The 20,577-nt window shown below is 46.4% G+C and overlaps 1 protein-coding gene and 1 long non-coding RNA gene across 8 annotated transcripts in view; one reads left to right on the top strand and one right to left on the bottom strand.

Moving 5' to 3' along the window:
* LOC109692352 (pterin-4-alpha-carbinolamine dehydratase 2) overlaps positions 1 to 20,091 on the bottom strand; it is a 60,822-nt gene extending 40,731 nt beyond the window's left edge. The window contains exons 1-5 of one of the 7 annotated variants that reach the window (XM_074058805.1): positions 19,845 to 20,091; positions 11,914 to 12,308; positions 9,738 to 9,901; positions 7,468 to 7,598; positions 4,797 to 5,495 (exon numbers count right to left, since the gene is read on the bottom strand). In XM_074058805.1, coding sequence (XP_073914906.1) covers positions 5,299 to 5,495; positions 7,468 to 7,598; positions 9,738 to 9,901; positions 11,914 to 12,308; positions 19,845 to 20,076 — 1,119 coding nt within the window. In that variant the 5' untranslated portion in view covers positions 20,077 to 20,091 and the 3' untranslated portion in view covers positions 4,797 to 5,298. Of the gene's footprint in view, positions 1 to 123; positions 564 to 1,925; positions 2,023 to 4,796; positions 5,496 to 7,467; positions 7,599 to 9,737; positions 9,902 to 11,913; positions 12,309 to 19,844 lie in introns of those variants that run through there. The other 6 variants (XM_074058806.1, XM_020172910.2, XM_020172909.2 and 3 more) reach the window with 6 other exon arrangements.
* LOC141418222 (uncharacterized) lies at positions 2,065 to 7,499 on the top strand. The gene is made up of 2 exons (XR_012442905.1): positions 2,065 to 2,246; positions 2,360 to 7,499. It is a non-coding gene; the product is annotated as an uncharacterized lncRNA (long non-coding RNA).
* Positions 20,092 to 20,577: the final 486 nt, after the last annotated feature.

The raw sequence follows: 20,577 nt of genomic DNA, 5'->3' as shown, positions 1-20,577 counted from the left end.
TAAATGCTTGTAAGTACTTTAAGTCAATCCAGAGAATTTTGGAAAAGTAACAGAAGTGTCTTTATCCACTATGAGCAGCTACAAAGAAAAGCACTAAATATGATGTGGGTTGTGCTTGGTCACCTGGAGGCTGTGGAAGGTACTCTGAGCTCGCTTCCCCTGGTGCTCAGCCATCCCCATCCCTGAGATCAAGAGCTTGCAGGGCACCCTGCTCACACCTGTAATTCCAGATACTCAGGAGGCAGAGATCAGGAGGATCATGGTTCCAAGCCAACCCAGGCAAATAGTTCCAGACACTACCTGGAAAAAACCTAATTCAAAAAAAAAAAAAAAAAAAGACTGGTGGAGTGGCTCAAGTGGTAGAGCACCTGCCTAGCAAGCATGAGGCCCTGAGTTCAAACCCCCGTACTGTTTAAAAAAAAAAAAAAAAGAGCATGAAGGGCCCATCACGGTGTCTGCCCACAAACAGGGCTCATGTCCGGGACTGAAATGGAGCCACTCCATCTCCATCATACCCATGGCCCCTTGAGGACACACCCTCAGCAGAAGCCTTTGTGGTGGCCTGTACTGTTTCTCACGGGGGGGGGGGGGGGGGGGAGCAGTGAGCACCAGATTTGGAGTTCATAAACTTGACTCAAGGACTAGCTTTGTTCCTTTTTGCTATGGGATGCTGAACTTGGCCTCTGAATTCCTGTCCCTGTGTCTGTCTATACGAGATTTTACAGTATCTACGTGCCCAGGTTTTTTGGAAGACTTAAGATCTTGAATGTGAACGCAGCCACTCAAACCAAGTCTGTTTATTCATTTCTTCTATTCACCATTAATTTTATTTGGTCGCCAGTGACGTTGGACAAAAATGGGCCTAGAGACATGCCTAGGTGGCAGTAATCGCTCAAGTGTTCTCACCTTTGTGGCCACCAAGCAGAGTGCTTACTGTCTTCCATCACAGAGCTATTGTAAATTTCTCCCATTAAAGAAATTTCTGGGCTGGCAGAGTGGCTCAAGTGGTAGAGTGCCTGCCTAGCAAGCATGAAGGCCTGAGTTAAACCCAAGTATCATTAAAAAAAGAAAGAAAGAAAGAAAACAACTTCAGGACTGGAGGTGTGCCTCAGGCGGCAGGGTGCCAGTGGCTCACGCCCATAAACCTAGCTACTTGGGAGGCTGAGACAGGGATGAGCCCTGTTCAAGGCTAGTCTAGGGAAATAGTTCAGAGGACCCTTCTCTACACTAACCAGAGCAAAACAGACTGGAGGTGTGGCTCAAGTGGTAGAGCACCTGCTTTGCAAGCCCGAAGCCTTTAGTTCAAACCCCAGTCTCACAAAAAAAAAAAAAAAAAAAAAAAAAAAGGAAAAGCATTTCAAACGGGCGCTTACAAGCACCTTTGTAGAAATGGACCGGTCAGTGGAATGCGACACTTTTCCACTAGGTGGCGCTGCGTCCCAAAAACTCTTCCCTCCGTGTACTCCAATCATTACTAAAGCAGGAAAACCGAGTGCCCTTTGGAAGCCGAGAGAAAAATCGATGTGTCGCCCAAAAGTAGGCAATTTACTACTAATTCTCCCCAAGAACTCCGCAGCAGGAAAGCAGGTAAGCGAGCGCCCGCGACGCCGCCGAGCGCGCGGCCGAGGACACGGCCCGGCGCGCCCCCCCCAGTGCACGAGCTTGCGACTCGGCACACCGGTGACCAGCCGCCCAGTTCCGCACTCATTTTCATGTTAAAAAAAAGACTTTGCTTCCGGTTAGCAAGCCGGTAGCTAAGGCGAAATTTTGACCCCCAAGGAGACGGGGCATGGCATCGCTGAGGACACGCTGGTCCCCGACCATGCGCCGGGCAGGTGCGGGTCCGCGAACGCGGCGGCCCGGGTCCAGCCCAAAGGCCCGACGCGCCCGGGCCGAACCGTCCCCCTCGAGCGCTGCGCACTCACCATGGCCGCCCAGATGCGGCTCCGTCCCCGCAGCGCCGCCAGCCACCACAGCGCCGCGCCGCGCGCCCAGAGCGCCGCCGCCATGGCCCCGCCCCGGCGCGCGCGCGCGCCCCCGCAAGCCCCGGGCCGCAATGGCCGCCAACCCGGGGGCGCGCAACCCGGGAGCGCGCGGCCCCCGCTCCCTCCAGGGCAAGGGGCGTTGACTCGGCGCCCACCGCGGGGCCCGGCAGCCTAGGGCGAAACCTGGGCTCGGCCCAGGCGTACCTGTGTCCTCCCTGCGGTCCCAAAAGCCAGCAAGGATTGCAGCAGGCCCCGGGACAGGTGAGGACAGGGGGCACCAGCTGTCTGATGTACTGGGAGATATGCCTTCCTTTCCATGCCCAATACGTGTGTTAATTTCTCTTTGGGCTTTTTTTTTTAATTTTTCTTTCTAGCTGTGTAAGTAGCCCTGGCTGGCCTGGAACTCGGGATCCTACTGCCTCAGCCTCCCAGAGTGCTGGGAGCACAGGCTTGCGCCACCAAGTCCTGCTACCTTTCTACTTTTTGAGATGTAATTGACAAACCATAAAAGTCACTGTGAAACAGTATAATTTGTATCGTTTTCCTTTTTTTTAATAGGAAGCTTTGTAAAGGATATTTTATATATGTATATGTGTGTATGTTTATTACGTGTAATAGACTGAGACCCATTTAGCAATTCTTAGAAGTCATTTGGGGAGGGGGGGTTGTTTTGCAATACTGGGGGGCTGACCTCAGGGCGCTCCCAGCCTCCGTCCAGCCCAGCAATCAGTTCTATGAATTTAGAAAAAATAAAATAGCTTCCTACTTTCTTCCTTTTTACACACTTCAAAAGATGTAATTATCTGGACTGGAGGAGTGGCTCAAGTAAGTGGTTAGACCCCTGCCTAGCAAGCACAAAGCCCAGAGTTTAAACTCCAGTACCATAAGGAAAAACAAAATGCAGCCATGTGAAAAGCTAACCTCAGGCAAATACTACTGATGAGGGCACTGATCAGTTGTCACTGATCTCAGCCATTTATGTAAGACACTGGTTTTGTTTGCCCAGTGCCACAGACTGACTATAGACTACACAAGGGATGGAATTAAAGGCTGTATTTCTAATTTTTACATTAGGTGTTTATAATAATGAGAAATACTCTTTAAATTTACTCATTAAAGTGAAAACTGGCCAAGTGTGTTGGTGCACATGTGTAATCCCAGCACTTGGGAGGCAAAGGCAAGGAAGATTTGAGATAAGCTTGGGCTACATAGGGAAACTTTGCCTCCAAGAAAAAGAAAAACAAAGTTGGGAACTGGAAAATGAACTGGTGTGAGTCCACAAATCAGTGACCCTTCATCATTTTCCTTCCTTAACACCACTGTATGAAACTGGCATCTCTAGTCCTTACAGAAACAGCCAAAGGAGGCCTATTATGTAGCTAAGGTTAGGAAAACTATTAGCAACAGTGAAATGTTAATCAAAAAAAATAAAAAGATGCCAGGCACTGGTGGCTCATGCCTATAATCCTACCTACTCAGGAGGCAAATATTAGGACAATCGGTTCAAAACCAGCCCTGGCAAATAGTTCACAAAACCCTACCTAGAAAAACCCCATCACAGAAAAAGGCCGGTGGAGTGGCTCAAGGTGTAGGCCCTGAGTTCAAACCCCAGTACTCCCCCCCCCAATAAAAGAAAACGAAAAGCAAGGTGTATAGCACATGCCTACAATCCCGTAGCACGGGGAGCCTGGGACAGGATGGCGAGATCAAGGCTAGTCTAGACTATATAGGGAAACCCTGGCTCAAAAAAAGTAAAATCAAGGATCAAGGTACTAAGTTGCAACTTTATGACTGGAACATACGGAAGGGAAATGCTTTAGACAGCCACCTCAGCCGGGGCCCAAAGCAGGCAGGGGACCCTTCCACACAGAGGTCCTGAAGTGAGAATGCTGAGGTTTGAAGCTTGATCTACCCACTGAACTCTCCATGACCTTGTTTGAGGCCTCAGTTTACTCCGAAATGAGGACATTTCATAGTATCAGTCTCATTGGATTATGGTATGGATAAATGCAACAGTATCTGGCATCAGAGGCCAAATTGCTAAGGGTTTGTTCTTAGATTTGTAATTAAAGGTATACGTAAGTGTGAAGGTTCAAATCCCAACCTCATCAACTTACTATGTGCAACCCAGGCAAGTTACTTAAACTCCCTACGCCTCAGTTTGCTCATTTATAAAATGGACCTCATAACTGTACCATTCTGAGCCACAGTCCCCTCCTGCAGTGGGTGACCAGCCATGGCTGTACACAGCATGACCCTAAACTTTAAGTTGTAAACTCTCACTCAATGTAACACTCAGGGGACTCTCAGGTTCTGTTTCTGTAGAATTTAGGGTATCTTATGAAATACACATTTAATTAAACACTAGAAACAAGTGGTATAAAAGTAATTTATCATTAGCTCATCAACTGTCTTATATCTGAATTTAAGGTCCATGTTGTCTTCACTAAATGTATCCTGAACTAGAGTCAACTTACAGCTAAGAAGTGTTTTATATGCTTCCTTTGAACCTCACTGAACCTAGGCTGGGATGAGTAGTTTTAGGTTGAATTAATGCATGCTGGTTAAGTAACTATGACTAAAGTTTATGCTTTAGCATAGAACTGATAATAAATGCACTTTAATTATAAACATTCACTTTATCCTAACATCTGCCTCACCTAGAAACAACTGAAATCACATTTTTTTTTCTTTTTGGTGGTACTGGGGTTTGAACTCAGGGTCCTGTGCTTGCTAGGCAGGGTCTCCACCACTTGAGCCAGCCCTGAAAAACACTTCACGTTCCTCTGTGAAAGCAGAGCTCACAAACACCAGGGTATTAGACATGTTTATTTTCCATCCGTTGTTTATTACAGGGTCACACTTAGCCATTGTAGCCCTTCTCATAATGCTCTCCTGCTTATCCACCCTGGAAGAGAAGTTGCAAGTAGAAAACCAATCTTCTTAGACATTCTTAAGGAACCAAGAATTTTATAAAACGATAATCTGAAGTTCCATTTCTGCCTTCTCTAGAGTATCCACAGTGGCATTTTCCTCTCTACTCTACCACAATGTATCTTCACATTTCCAACTGGATTAGAGTATCAGATTGTGTTCAAGTGGTAAAAACATGAACAGTAAATTTTAATATCTTTGCATTTGCTTATTGCAATTCTAGTGAAACACCAGTTTAATTTTTTTTAACTCATTCAGTGATTGAACAAATGCAGGATCTTTTAATCTGATTCCAGATGCAGTCAACACTTCTGTAGGGAAGATTTAGAAACTAACAGCACTGGTTTTAAAGGAAGGCTGAAGGCCCACATCTTTCACACTATTCTGCGTGTTCCTGCTCTCGTCCTGGAATTAGCCACCGGATACTCTCAGTTCGAATGGTAGCATACAGAGTAAAACTAACTAAAAAGAACAAGGAAAACACAAGCAGCCAGTCCACAGTCTTTATCAAAGTGCTGGGAAGAGGGCCTATTTGGTCAGCTTGCGTTACCACCACATTTTTCTTGGCTTCTATACCTGAAAGAGAAATCAATTGTTTCAAATTAGAGAGAAAATGTGTCCACCTCACATTTTTCTGAAGTCTGATGTAGGGTATGCAAAATGGCATGCAATCCTGAAATAAGCACCACTGTAGTGTATCTGGGATGGATTTCACCTGCTTGTCAGTGTAATTTGTAACTTGCCTTTCTCCCCACCACATCAAAGGATCAGGAATCCATTCAGCTGTTCAAAGCTAAAACTCCAGAATTTCTGCAGACTCATCACAGCTTTCTCAGGCAGAGCCTTGTGAGAGCTGCCTTTTGTTCTTCTTCAGACCAAAGTTCAACAAGAAAGTAGTAATGTTACTCTCAGGAGGCTACAGAATGTTTTCACAGGTTCAGTAATGCTAAAGTCAAAGTGCTCTGAAATAAGCTACTGAAACAATTGTTAGAACAACTAGTCACCACTGGAGTAGGTGGTCACCAAAGATGCTGGGACTCTGAGATTTCTTCCATGTTCTAGGTTCTCCTAGAGCACTAAAGACAAGGATGTCCCCTCCCATGCCAGTCGAGGACAAGCCTCAGGATGCCCGATCTCCACATGGTAGCCACTTTTACTCCTCAGAGCTAACTTGGCGCTTTCTCTTTGTATCAAGAGAAAAGTGATTACATTCTGGAGGTGTGTTCTAATTTGCACTTATTTCCCATAAGTGCACTTTAAGAAGTGAGCTGCTCATAGTTAAGGCAATAAGGTTTCTGATGAGCGAAGTATTTCAGTGAAGAAAATTCAAATTTACGTGCTCAAACCTGCACACCCATGTTTACTGCAGCTCTGTTCACTATAGCTAAACTATGAAACCAGCTGAAGTGATGAAAAAAAACTCATGAACAAAGAAAATATGGTAAGTGTGTGTGTGTCTGTGTGTTTGCCAGAAAGAAAAATGGAATTGTCACTTGCTGAAAAATAGATGGAACTGGAGATCATCATGCTGAATGAAATAAGCCAAGCTCAAAGCCAAATATCACATGTCCTCATTCATCTGTGGAACCTAGAACTAAAGCGATGATGATGATGATGATGATAATGGGACATGAATGTGAAAGGACAGTCTGGGGGAATCACTGGAAAGGGGGAGGGGAACTGAAATACACTATTTGTATATGTTTGAAGACAGCATAATGAAACCCACCAAACACTGTATAAAAAAGGGGGGATGAAGGGGGGAACTTGTTCAAAGGACACTGTACACATGTATTGAATTTCCACAATGAAACCTCCACATTTTATTAATGTATACTAATTCAAAATATAATTTTTAAAAGGCCCTAAATTTTGGCAAATATTGAGGAATTAAAATAGCATCTTCAAATGGACTAATAAATGGAACACTACCCAAGAAAAATGAGCAAAACCACCATATCCAACAATGCAGTGCTTCTTATAGCACAACAGACGGGTGAAATGAGCCCAACAAAAGAATATACGCCACATGCCTCAGTCAACACAAAGTTCAAAGCAGTAATGCAGGGCTGGCTGAGTGGCTCAAGTGCTGGGAGTGTCTGCCTAGCAAGTGTAATGCTGGTCTATGGTCTTAAAAGGTAAGGCTGGTCACCTCTTCGGAAGTGAGACAGGATCATGGTTTTGCTTGTTCTGATCACCACTCACTGGGGCACTCACTTTCTGAAAGTTTATCACTAATGATTTATGCACACTTATGCACAAATATTAAACTTAAGTGAACATGTGTGTAAAAAGGTATCTATGGGTGAGGTGTATGGTATGTGAATTGTTTTTAATAAATCTGTATTTTTTTAAATATAATCATTAAAATTGCCTGCTCATGTTAAACTTGCTCAGATAGGGAGAAGTTTAACAGGATCCTCACAGGTCATTAGAGAAGTCTTACAGCTCACAGTCCAACCTGAAGGATACAGCAGAACAGAACCCACAAAAGCACAACCCAGCAAGAAGTATCTTCTTCCTCAGCACATTATTTCTCTATACATACCCGTCTGATTAAAAATGAATATTTTCAGCGTTTCCAGTGTTCGGTCTGTATGATTAAATCTAGCCATTGGTTTAGCTCCTTGAAATAACAAAATATTAGGGACAGCTACAGTGCCAAATCTGGTAGAAAGGCTGTAAGAGAAAAATCCGTTAGAAAACCCAAATCTATCAGAATGGATGGAAATAAATAAGAAAAGCCTGGTTTCGTGTGACCTAAGGAGGTTTCTGATATTCAGCTTTTGGCTTTTAGTTATTCCTGACCTCCTTGTGGGTCAGGGCTGAGGGCATTCCTGTTCGGCAATCTAAGTTGATGCTATTGCCATATGGATCAACCTATGACCCAATTACCCCACTGTTTATGTTCCCAACTGTCCTATGACCAGAAAATTCTAAGTCATGGATGAAAGACACTGTGTCTTATTTTCTTGACAGAGAAATGTCAAACTTTGGAATGCCCATCCTCAAAACAGATGAACTTACAGTGAGCAGTTGGCCTGGTAACTTGTGGTGAGGCAGCACCTGACTAAACCCACACCAGGAAGCTTGCAATAGGGCAGGAGGTCTTGGGAGTAATCTGATCTATGAGATTGTGTCACCGTGATGTAGTATACCCCAGTCCCACTTCTAGCCTTAGTTTGGCCACTGAGCCAGTTGTGACCGTTGAACAGATTATTGAACCTCCCTGAGCCTCAGTTTCTCCCGTGGAGATAATCGGGATTTTTTTCTTTTGTAAACATGCCATGACTTAGATATTAACATATGAGGCCGACAAAATCCCAGCCTCTATCACAAGGACAAGTGCCCTGGTCTCCAAAATTAAAGCACCATGCCAGGCACTTAATGGTGGGGTAAAGGAAAGAAAAGGCAAACCAGATGCAGAAAGCCCATGGGAGGGAGTGGAGGGGGCAGTGCCAGGTCTGTAACCCAGAGAACTGAGTGAGGCTGGAGGGGGTTGAAGGGAGGAACGGTCAGAGCTGGACATTAACCCGAACTGTCCTCTCCATTCAGTCTGTTCCCTTAGTCCAAGCCACTTAGATATTTTCCTGAAGCCCATGTAAGAATTATTAATTTGTGGGGCAAATTCTGTCTTCTTAACATAAGCAGTTTCAAGTAAGCACTGGAAGTTACATTCCCACTTGGAGAAAAATCAGTGGAGTGCAAATAAAGTTATTCAACTTAATCTTACCACCAACTCGCCCGTCTTACATTCTATCTGACCGCCAACATTCTACACTGACTCCCACTCCCACACAATCTCTGGTAACCTGCTAAGGAGCATCTGATTTAGAAGAAGTGGGAACACTAGTTTATTACCCAGGTACAATCATAGCATACAGGACATCTAAAGAAAGTTTTCTGTAACTTACTTTACTTTTGTTTTACAGTACTGGGGCTTGAACTCAGGGCCTCCACCTTGAGTCACTCCACCAGCCCTTTTTGTGATGGGTTTTTTTCAAGATAGGGTCTGGGGAACTATTTGCCCGGGGCTGGCTTTGAACCGTGATCCTTCTGATCTCTGCCTCCTTGAGTAACTAGGATTATAGGTGTGAGCCACTAGCACCTAGCAGTTCTCTGTAACTTATTTTATTGGACATTTTAGAAAGATAAGCTAGGCATGGTGGCACAAACCGAGTAGTCCTAGCTACTCAGGATGCTGAAACAGGAAGATCACTTGAGCCTGGAATTTCAAAGCCAGCCTGGACAACATGAGAGCCCCACCCCCCAAAAAAAGAGAAAAGGCAAAAGCCCAGTAAACAATATAAAAAATATAAAACAAGGGTAAATGTCAGGGACTAAATTAACTCAATTTATTGAATATCTACTATGGCACACAAATGCAAGAATAAATATAAGGAAAGTTTAAAAAAGGAAAAGGAAAGGAAAGAAAAAACAAGGAAGAAAAAAACAAATTCCCATATATGTACAGAACAGGGGTGCTAAGAAGCTGCCAGAGATGGGGACCCAAGATGCATATTAAAGCCACAAAAGGATAGTGCTGTGACACTAGTTGTGCTGATTCAGTCTGGCCAGGATCCTCCAAAGTCCCCTCCCCTGCCATCAGATGCCATCACCAGCCACTTTTAAATCTATCACAAAGAGAACAGGCCTATTTTATTAGGGGCTTCAGGAAAGTAACACCCAAGCCCCTCAGAAGTCTGAAGATCTGCAATATTCTCTCACCCATGCCCCACTCCCCTGCTTCTAACTGAACTATACAAGACTACAATCATCAGCCAGAAGAACGAGTGGCAACCCCACCAGGGGAGATACCTGCTGTGCTGAGAGGCATCCAGTGCCAAGAAGTGAAGAGCTGGAAATGCCCGGGGCAGAGAATTAAAATGAGGCGCCAAACTGGCCGAAAACCGGCACCATGGGGTATAGAACAGGACCAGGGTGCAGTCACTGCCATTTGGGTTTAGAAAATCCATAAGGTCCTGTGGTGAATGAAACAAGTGTTGAAGTCAGCAGTAAATATACACATCCTTGTTTCTGGAAGGAAACCCAAGAAACAGGAAGCCCTGCTGCCTCCAGGGAGAGGAGCTGCAGCAGAGCAGAGACTGTGGATTTTGAACCATATGAACCCATGAATCAGCAGAAAAGTACTCCCAAACGAAGGCATAAACTTATCTCCCAGCTTTCTTAGTATTACTGAAGAGCTATTTTAATAGTCTGCATAATTCATCGATGCAAACACTAATTACTCACAGGCTACCGCCCACACTTCTGAACTGTGCATCTCAAATGCTATGGTTTAGACTGTTGGTGTTACTAGGAAGTGGGGGAGCCTTTAGGAGTTGAGGTCTAATGGGAGACCTTAGATCACTGGGGAATGCCTTTGAAGGGGACTGGGGAACCTTGACCTCTTCGCTCCTTTTGGCTTTCCAGTCCTCATGAGGTGAGGGCTTCCTCCACCACATTCTCTCACCATCCTGTGCTGCCTTACCACAGACCCAAATACAATAGGCCAACTGATGATCATGGACTGAAACTTCCAAAACACTAAGCCCAAACAAGCCTTCCTTTTAAGTTGATTACATCAGATATTTTATTACAGTAACAAAGCTAACACATCAAACTATCTCAAATGATTGAGTACTATGATTCTCAAACTGTATCTCACCAAGCAGCTGGATCAACGTACATGGTCAATTCTAGGGTGTACCATCCTTGCCACTAGACATTTAAACTGTAACTCAGACTGTCCTGGTCATGTGTGTGACACAGTAAAAACCCTCCAGGGCTAAGGCACAGTGTCTACAGACACCCAGGAGGGAGTGAGGCTGGGCTGATCCAGCCTTCATGCACTGTATGGCCTCTGCTCTCCTTGACAATGGGCAATTCCAGTTCTCAAACCCAGGATTTACTTTCCTTGCATAAGTAGGACTTCATTCTGCTCTTCTGGCTTCTTAACCATTCTGTGGAAATTGTCAGTCACTATTCCAGAATTTCCTGTGGGATCATCATTTATCTAGATATCTGGAAAAGCATGGCTGGGTTGAGACAATGGTCTCAGTTCTCACTCCAGAACAAACACCAGATTCACTTTCTTTAGAGGAAAGAGAAACTTTTCATCAATACAACATATTTTCCAGAGGCACTTACTAGTATAAATAATGTTAAATAAATAAAAATTGTAGTCATTCTATGTTTTGGGGGTTTTTTGGTTTTTTTTTTCCTTGAGATGAGGGATTCGCCATCTTACCTAGACTGGTCTGGAATTTATAAGCTCAAATTATCCTCATGCCTCAACCTCCCAAGTAGCTGGGGATGTAGCTCAATTGGTAGAATCCTCACCTAACAGTTGGGAGCACAGGCATACCACTGTGCCCGGCTATATCGCAGACATTTTCATGTTACCTCTTTAGTAAATCCTTCACTTGAAAGAAGAAAAGTTCTCTTTATTTATTTCAGTGCTGGGGATTGAACCCAGGGCCTTGTGCATGCTAGGCAAGTGTTCTACCACTGAGCCACACCCCAGGCCTAGAAGAAAAACATTATGATTCTGACACTAAGCATCTGTCTGCCCACTAGGAATTTTATGAGACTTGGTAGTCAGATCATCCCAAGGATGACTAGCTTTGGGCCACTTAAAAAGCATAATTTTTTTTTTTAAGACACCTGCTGGCTGCATATCCCTGGCTGGTCTGGAACTCACTATATAGTCCAGGCCCAGCTGGAACTCAAGATCCTCCTGCCTCTGCTTCCTGAGTGCTGGGATTATAGGCATATGCTACTATATCTGGCTTCTAAAAAGCATAATGGACAGTAGTTACATTTCCTCTTTTCCTATAAACACCACAGAGAGCAAGTCAACTTTCAATGCTATCCTCAGCTTAGAATATGATACAGATGGTGACCCTCCATTTGATAAGAGTATAAAATAGAGTATTAAATCCTAACATGAATACACTACAAGGGAGAACAGTACCAACCACTATTTTCTCACCTGGGATATGTTTAAGATTTTCAGAGTGAAATTTTCCAGCCCAGTCACATTCCTCTCCTCACAGTTCACCTTGGGGGACTTGAGGCTCTCAGTGCTGTTGGAGTCCTCAGCAGCGGGCTCAGCCACCTCGGGCTCAGTGTAGTAGTCCTCCTCTCGGTCAGGGCCCAAGGAGAAAAGGCGCTCTCGGACACTGCACCTGGAGTCTTCCTGGTCCCCTGCTCCACAGGTGCCTGTCTCTGCACTCTGCTTGTCCTCGGCCTCCCCATCCCCAGGAATCACAGACAACACCAGCATGGGGTCACTATGGGTGTCAGAATCTGCAGCCCTCTCCACAGCCGCCGACTGCAGCGGTCCAGCAGGCTGCTGTTCCCACACATGGCCACCTTCCTCTGCAACTGAAACAGCCGGCATGTTGTCATACATGTTGTGAAAATAAATGAACCCAAAAACTTATGGTTCTCCTCAAAAATGCGATTTGCCCCTTTGGAGCAAATCTACCAGAGAGCCACCCACCATTCTCAGGTTCAGAAGACTGTCACAAGGGGACTGGACTAATGGACGCCTAATAAATGGACAAATACTCAGCTTCACCCAGAATGTGCTGCTGGCCATGTGGATAATAACCAAAGCCATTCCAGAGCAGACATCTGGTTAGAAAATACAAATCAGCTCTTTAACACAGCATCTCTCTACGAGAATACCAAGAAAATCCTAGTGGTTTTCTGCAAGCCTCTACCAGGCAAAGCATTCACACACATCATGACAGCTGAGAGACTAGGTCACCACACCCTCTTCACAGATGACCAAGCTGAGGCACAGAGCTCAGTGTAGTGCCATGGCACACAGCCACAAACCACAAAGCCAGGTCTAAGGAACAAAGCCACTCCAGAGCCAGGTGCTGGTGGCTCAGGCCTGTAATCCTAGCTACTCAGAAGGCAGAGATCAGGAGGATAGTAGTTCAAAGCCAGCCCAGGCTATTAGTTTGTAAGACTCTATCTTGAAAAAAACCCTTCCCCCTAAATGGATGGAATTGGAGAACATCATTCTGAGTGAGGTTAGCCTGGCCCAAAAGACCAAAAATCATATGTTCTCCCTCATATGTGGACATTAGATCAAGGGCAAACACAACAAGGGGATTGGACTTTGAGCACATGATAAAAGCTTTAGCACACAAGGGAGGGGTGAGGATAAGTTAGACACCTAAAAAACTAGCTAGCATTTGTTGCCCTTAACGCAGAGAAACTAAAGCAGATACCTTAAAAGCAACTGAGGCCAATAGGAAAAGGGGAACAGGTACTAGAGAAAAGGTTAGATCAAAAAGAATTAACCTAGAAGGTAACACACACGCACAGGAAATTAATGTGAGTCAACTCCCTGTATAGCTATCCTTATCTCAACCAGCAAAAACCCTTGTTCCTTCCTATTATTGCTTATACTCTCTCTACAAGAAAATTAGAAATAAGGGCAAAATAGTTTCTGCTGGGTATTGAGGGGTGGGGGGGAGAGGGAGGGGACAGAGTGGGTGGTAAGGGAGGGGGTGGGGCAGGGGGGAGAAATGACCCAAGCCTTGTATGCACATAATAAAAAAAAAAAAAAAAAAAGCCCTTCACCAAAAAAAGGGCTGGTGGAGTGGCTCAAGGTGTAGGCTCTGAGTTCAAACCCCAATACCACTAAAAAAAAAAAAAAAAAAAAAAAAAAAAATCCACTCCAGAATGGGCCTCAAGCTCCCCCCCCCCCAATAATTCCTTGGGGAACGCTAGGTCACTATGCCCGAGAACCTGCTGGAGGAGCAGAGCAGCTCCTTCCTGCAGTGGCCTTTAACAGCTGGACTCTGTCCCTTACCTGCTACCCCTGGGCTGCTGCCCTGAGGAGTACTAAGAAATGAGCACCAGGAGGAGGAAGAAGGGACTCTTCCCACTCTAGAGCCACAATGTGAGTCTTGGGCAAAATGCTCAGATAAGGAACAGTTCCAGACAGTCTCAATCACCAGTCTTCCACAGCACGAGTCCTGCCCCCAACACTCATCAACCAACACCAGCTGCCCATCTCAGTCAGGCACTGACCAGGGGAACAAATGAGGCTAGCTGCCCACTGGAAAGTTCACCATGTGGCTAGGGAAGCAGCTCTGTGACAAGCTCTGCATGCTAACAGCATTGTCACCAGAGTGTGAGTGAAAAATGTTTAAAGCCAAAAGCTTTCCAAACTTGGTAAGAACTATAAATCCATAGATCCAGGAAACTCAACAAACTCCAAGCTGAATTGACTACACCAAGACATATCATAATCAAAGTGCTCAAAAACAGTGACAAAAAGAAAATCTTAAAAGCAGGCAGAGATAAAAGACATTATGTAGAGAGGAACAAAGACAAAGGCAACAGTAGATTCCTTGTTGGAAACAATGCAAGCAAGACCAGCATGTTTAAAGTCTTGAACAAAACAAAAAAAATTTTAACTATAAAGCTAGAATTCTATACCCAGCAAAAAATTATCCTTCAAAAACAAAGATGGACTGATGGGTGGACAAACACTCTGTATTGACTGTCATGCTCTGACTGAAAATGAAAACAAAGATGGAACATACAAAAGCTGAAAAAATCTATCACACTAGACCCACACAACTAAAACCTTAAGGGAGCTCTTTAAGAAGAAGAGGAGATCCACATAAAGAAATAAGAGAGGAACAGGAATGGGAACATAGATAAACACATACCTTTCTTCCCAGAAGTCCTGCTACAAAGGAGACAAGGTAGACAGGGTGGTTGCTACAGGCACACAAAAGGCTAAGGGAGGTTTCTATTTTGGCTTCTGAGAGATGGGGACAATTTGGGGATGTGTGAAAGTGGCTGGAAAGCCAGGTAAGGAGGCACAGGTGACAATGTAGGTTAGATAGAGCAGTTGAAGGCTTGTGGAGCAAGGTGAGTCAGGCTCTTCCATGACTACAGCACACAAAAGAGGACGGGTGCCTGAACAAGCAGCTTAGGCACTCTGAGGTGGGCAGGATTACACTGGTGGTCTTTCTGTGATAGCCTGGGGGTGACGATCACATCAAAGGGATAATCAAATTGAAAAGACAAACATGTTGATTGTGACATCTGTAAGACAGAGCAGGAAAAGAAGCCAGCAAGGCTGAGTCCAGAGAAGAAAGAAAGGCTCCAGGCTTGGGGACCAACCCTACACCTAAAGACCCCAGTTCCAGGGTTAGGTTAGTAGCCTAACCAACATTCTAGGTCCCACAAGTAAATGAGGAATAGTAGGGCTTAGGTGTGGCTCAGTGGTAATACACTTGCTAGCATGTAGAAGCCCTAGGTTCAATCCCCAGTACCCCACCAAAAAAGAAAACTTTACAAAAGCACTGGAAGAATGTCAAGAGAAAAAAATCAGGGCACAATTTAGAATCTGGTTCTCTTTGATCACCCTCAGACGCTCCCTGCAGAACAGGCAAAGGTAGTCTCAGTGAGACACAGAACTGGTATTTAAATTCAGGAATGCCCTCCCTCAAGATACTTAAGTACACAGTACAGATTAGGAACAATCACTTTTTTTTTTTTAATTATTTTGGTGGCACTGGAGTTTGAACTCATACTTGCTAAGCAGGCACTCTACCACTTGAGCCACTCCTCCAGCTCTTTTTGCTCTGGTTATTTTGGAAATAGGGTCTCCCATTTTGCCCAGGCAAGCCTGGACCAAGAACCTCCTATCTTATACTTCCTCCCACAGGTGGGATGACAGATGTGTACAACCACACCTGGCTTTTTTTTTTGGTTAAAATGAGGTCTTAGGAACTTCTTTGCCCAGGCTGGCCTAGAACTGAGTTCCTCCTGATCTCAGCCTCCTCGTAACTTAGAATGACAAGTAAGCACCATTGCACCCAGCTATTGGTTGAGATGGGGGTCTTGTAAACTATTTGCCCAGCCTGGCCTCAAACCCTGATCCTCCAGACCTCAGCTTCCCAAGTAGCTAGGATTACAGGTATGAGCCACTGGTGCCCCACTAGGAACAAAATCACTCTTATCCCTTCAGGTACCAATATTTTCATTTAGGTGTTATGAAGAAAAGAAATTATTTCACACTGAAATAAAAATGGCACACTATGTGAGAACCACTGAACATTCTCCTCCCATGGTAATGTGCTTTCTAAGAGGTTGCTTCTTTGTTTCTCTTTTTTCTTTTTTGGCAGTACTGGGGATTGAACTTTGAACTCAGGGCCTTGTGCTTCCTAGAAAAGTATGCTATCTATCACCTGAGCCATGCCCCAGTCCAAGAGACTGCTTTTTGTTATTTTTTTGGTGGTACTGGGGTTTGAACTCAGGATCTCACATTTGCTAGCCAGGCGCTCCACCATTTGAGCCACTCCACCAGCCCTTTTTGTGTTGGATATTGTTGAGATAAGGTCTTGTCTATCTCTGCCTCCCAAATAGCTAGGATTACCTAGTGAGCCACGTGCACACTCGGCTAAGAGATTGCTTTTGTTTTTTTTTTTTTACACCGGGCTTTGTACTTAGGGCCTACACCTTAAGCCACTCCACCAGCCTTTTTTTTGTGATAGACTTTTTCAAGATAGGGTCTCGTGAACGATTTGCCTAGGCTGGCCTCGAAACTCCATCCTCCTGATCTCTGCCTCCTCAATAGCTAGGAGTACAGACGTGAGCCAACCAGTGAGATTGCTTCTTAAGCTAACAAGCTGATTACAGTGTGAGCCATGCATAAATTGAAAATTACCCAGTCACTGGCTGCAAGGAAGTTGCCTGGGAAGTAAGAATGGGGCACTGTGCCTACTCTGCCAAGAACATGAGCCAAGGTCAGCGCCTTCTCCCCACTCAGATTCTCTCAAAAGGCTCTCTCCCAGCTGCAGGTTTCTGCAGTCCTCTGTGGCAATGAAGCCAAATGGGGAAGGAATAAAATAGCCAGGGGTTGGAGGGGCAGCAACCCATACTGTCCAAAGGCTATACTCACTGTGCTTATCTAACAAATGGAGAAAAACCACTGAAATGCAGAAAAACCACAGGGCTTCCATGAAGATTAAGTGAGGCAGAGTGGCTTAAGTGGTACAGCGCCTATCTAGCAAGCATGAGGCCCTGAGTTCAAACCCCAGTACTATCAAAAAAAAAAGTAAAGAAACTTACATATGGTCCCTACCATATGCTAAGTAGTACAAAATGGCTGCAGTGGTGACAGTGGGCATTTATAATTCAGGGAAATGAAGTGACATCATAACTGAGTTCTGTTAATTCCTCTGCTAAACACGTTCAGAATTCATCCATTTCTCCCATCTCCACTAACACTGCTCAGCCCAGGACAGCCACCTATGTACCTGCTGCAGCCACCTAACTGGTCACTCTGTTCAGCACCCTATCCTCCTCCAGACCCCGCTCCTCACAGCAAGAAAGTTAAGGGGCAAATCCCCTTTCAATGGCTGTCCCCAGGCCTCAGAGCAGGGTAGGCAGTCTCCAGATGCACCCAACAATGCCCTGGGGCCCCACCTGAAATACTTCTCACTCTTGAGATTTACTGAGTTATTTGAAATCTCTGAATGCCTGCCGTCCCCCACCAGAGAGGAGTCAGGCCTGTTGTCTTGTCTGGCTCGTCACTACACCCCCGATGCCCAACAGTGTCTCCCATATGCTCTGTAAGAACCTGCTAGCTGACTGCCCAGTGAAGACTGGTGTGGGGCCTTGAGGCCAGTCACTGCCCTTTCCAGGCACCTGGGCAGCACTGCCACCTGCAGTTACTAGTCTGCCAGGAGCACACACTGCAGAAAAAAGGCCTTGGATTTTCAGCCACTCTGGAAAGCAACCAGCTGGTGAAGGTTCTGTCCTCCCCTTATTCACTGCCTAGCCATGATGACCAATGTCCCACCCCATGGGTGGTGCTACCCTGACTGTAAGGGGGCTCACACTGACTGCAACAATAAGTCAGTCCCCTGAGTCAGCCAGGGTTCTGCTAGGAAACAACACACTTAATAGAGAAATGGTAAGAAACTCCCAGGCCAGAACAGCAGAGGGACAGCCAGTTACCACTCACAGACTTTAGGGCTCTGCTCAGAGACAGAAGCAGTCACAGAAGCTTGAGTCGGAATGCTGAGCACAGGGCAGCTTTCTACAAGTGGTCTTGGGACACGGCCCAGTGATAACCCCTGAGGAGGGAGGAAGCTGACAGCATCAGTACCCTGACCTCGCTCTCCCTTCATTCCAACCCAAAGGAGCAGAAGGCAGGAGAGCCAGGTGCTGTTCCACACTTGCCTTCCTCACGTCTGAGGCTGGTGGTTAAGAGTAGTGAGAGTCGGGCGCAGTGGCTCACACCTGTAATCCTAGCTACTCAGGAGACAGAGATCAGGAGGATCACAATTTGAAGCCAGCCTGGGCAAACAGTTCTTGAGACCCTATCCTGAAAAACCCATCACAAAAAAAGGGCTGGGGGAGTGGCTTAAGGTGTAGGCCCTGAGTTCAAACTCCAGTGCAGAAGGAAAAAAAAAAAAATGAGTAGTGAGAATGCAAATGTTTTGTTGTGAGTACCCCAGCTTCTCATCCTCTGGCTATATAACCTTAGTTCTCATTCATAAAACAGACACAATAACAACATCTACTGCATAGCAATTAAAAATTAAACAAGAAGAAGCCGGGCGCCACGGGCTCACACCTGTAATCCTAGCTACTTGGGAGGCTGAGCTCCTGAGGATCTTGGTTAGAGACGAGCCCAGGCAAATAGTTCACAAGACCCCCATCTCCAAAATAGCCAAACCAAAATAACTAGAGGTGTGACTCAAATGATAGAGCTCCTGCTTTGCAGGCATGAAGCTGAGTCCAAACTCCAGTCCCTTAGGGAAAAAAAAAAAAAAAATCGCCCAGCTGCCAGTCACTCACACCTGTAATCCTAGCTACTCAACAGGCAGAGATCAGGAGGATATAGGTTCCAGGCCAGCCCAGGGGAACAGTGAAACCTTATCTCAAAAATATCCAACACACACACAAAAATGGGGCTGGCAGAGTGGTGTGGCTCAAGTGGCACAGGGCCTGCCTAGCAAGTGTGAAGCCCTTTATTCAAACCCCACTACCGCAAAAATAAATAAATAAGATGGTGCTCACAGTGAGTGCTTTCATTAATGGTAATTGTGTTGCTATTCCTCAGCCTTCTCCACACTCAACAACAGACTGATTCTTTCCAGACATCCCAGGGAAAGGAAAGACCTGTCTATTTCTGTTAAGGTCTCAATGACTAGAGCCACAGGGTCTGGACCTTAACAGGGCTGTGAGGAGCAGAATGAAGGAGCAGTGGGGTGAGGCCTCTGCTCCCCACTGCGGCTCCCTTCCTCTCTTACAGGGGTTCCTGCAAGCGTGGTCTCAGGAGTCTCCTGGTGTTCTCTGGTCTGCCCTGTACCTGAGCAAGACTCTCCTCCTTCAGAGGACCAGTGGGGTGACCTCCAGCGGGGGCCTTGGAGCCAGAGAGCCAGGCTCTGCCATTTACTACAAGAGCACCCTTGGGCAGACTGCTTGTCCTCTCTGAGCCTCGGTATCTTCATCTGTGAAATGGAGATGGCAATGGCACCTGTCTCACAGGGTTGGTGGGCAGGGGGCAAATGAGATAAAGATGTCAAGCACTGGTCACAGTTCCTGGCTTCTAACAAGGCCACAATACGATGACGATTAGTAATAAAGTGCTCAGCACAAGAAGACTGGCGGACCCGGGCCCGAGCGCGGCGGGGTCGCGAACGGCGCCCCCTCCCCCACTCCGCCCCCTCCCCCCCACATTCACACCCCACCCCGCCCCCGCCGCCCCTGCGCCGACCGCTGGGCGCCGGAGACGCAGAAGAGGCAAGGCGCGTGTCGCCGGCCTTCCCGCGGTGCAGAGCGTCGCCTGCCCGGCGGATCCCCTCCCCGCCCCGCCAGCTCCCACGCCGCCGACCCCGGCCCCGGCCCAGCCCGGCCCGCACTCACCCTCCAGGCCGCGGGCGGGAAGCCCCAGAACCCACAGCAGTACCTGCCACCAGCACAAGAACCGCATGGCGCCGGGCGGCCGGCGGCCGGCGGCCGGGACCACCACCCCAGGTGGAAAGCAACCGGCGCACGGCGACGCGAGTCGCGCTCCCGGCACGAAGGCGGGTGGGGGAGGAGAGTCGGGAGCGCGCGCGCCGCCATCTTGTCGTCTGGCAGCCGCTATCGGCGCCATCTTGGAATCGGGCAGACGGCCTTTCTGCCCTCTAGCAAGAGACCCGGACGTGAAGCCTTTTCAGAAGCCAAGCTTCAGACGTTGCAGCTCTTTTCGAGGTCTGCTGATCTCCAGGTGGGAACCAAGGCTCTAGCAGAGGCCTGTGCTCCCCCCTTTCTTCTTGCCCAAGTCAACACCTGGCTACTTGCAGCACTGCCTGGAGAGTTTCCACCTTGCCCTTCCAAGGATGGAAAGACCCAGAAGCTCCCTTCAGGTGTTCCATGGAGGACAGAACCTTTGGAGGCAGATCTTCGAATCCCTTGCTTTACCTAGCTAGTGTTGCCAGATAAATTACAGAACAGTTAAACTTGAACTTCAGGTAAACTATGAATAATTTACCATAAGGAATATTTATTATAACTGAGCATCCAGTAACTTGCTGTAGCTGGCAACCTTAACCCTACCTGTTAACTCAAGGAAGGAGGTTTTTGTTAGTCGGTTGGGGCTCAGAAAATGATAACC

Source organism: Castor canadensis, chromosome 16, assembly GCF_047511655.1.
Source record: "Castor canadensis chromosome 16, mCasCan1.hap1v2, whole genome shotgun sequence".
NCBI lineage: Eukaryota > Metazoa > Chordata > Mammalia > Rodentia > Castoridae > Castor > Castor canadensis.
This window is presented reverse-complemented; position numbering and strand designations above follow the sequence as displayed.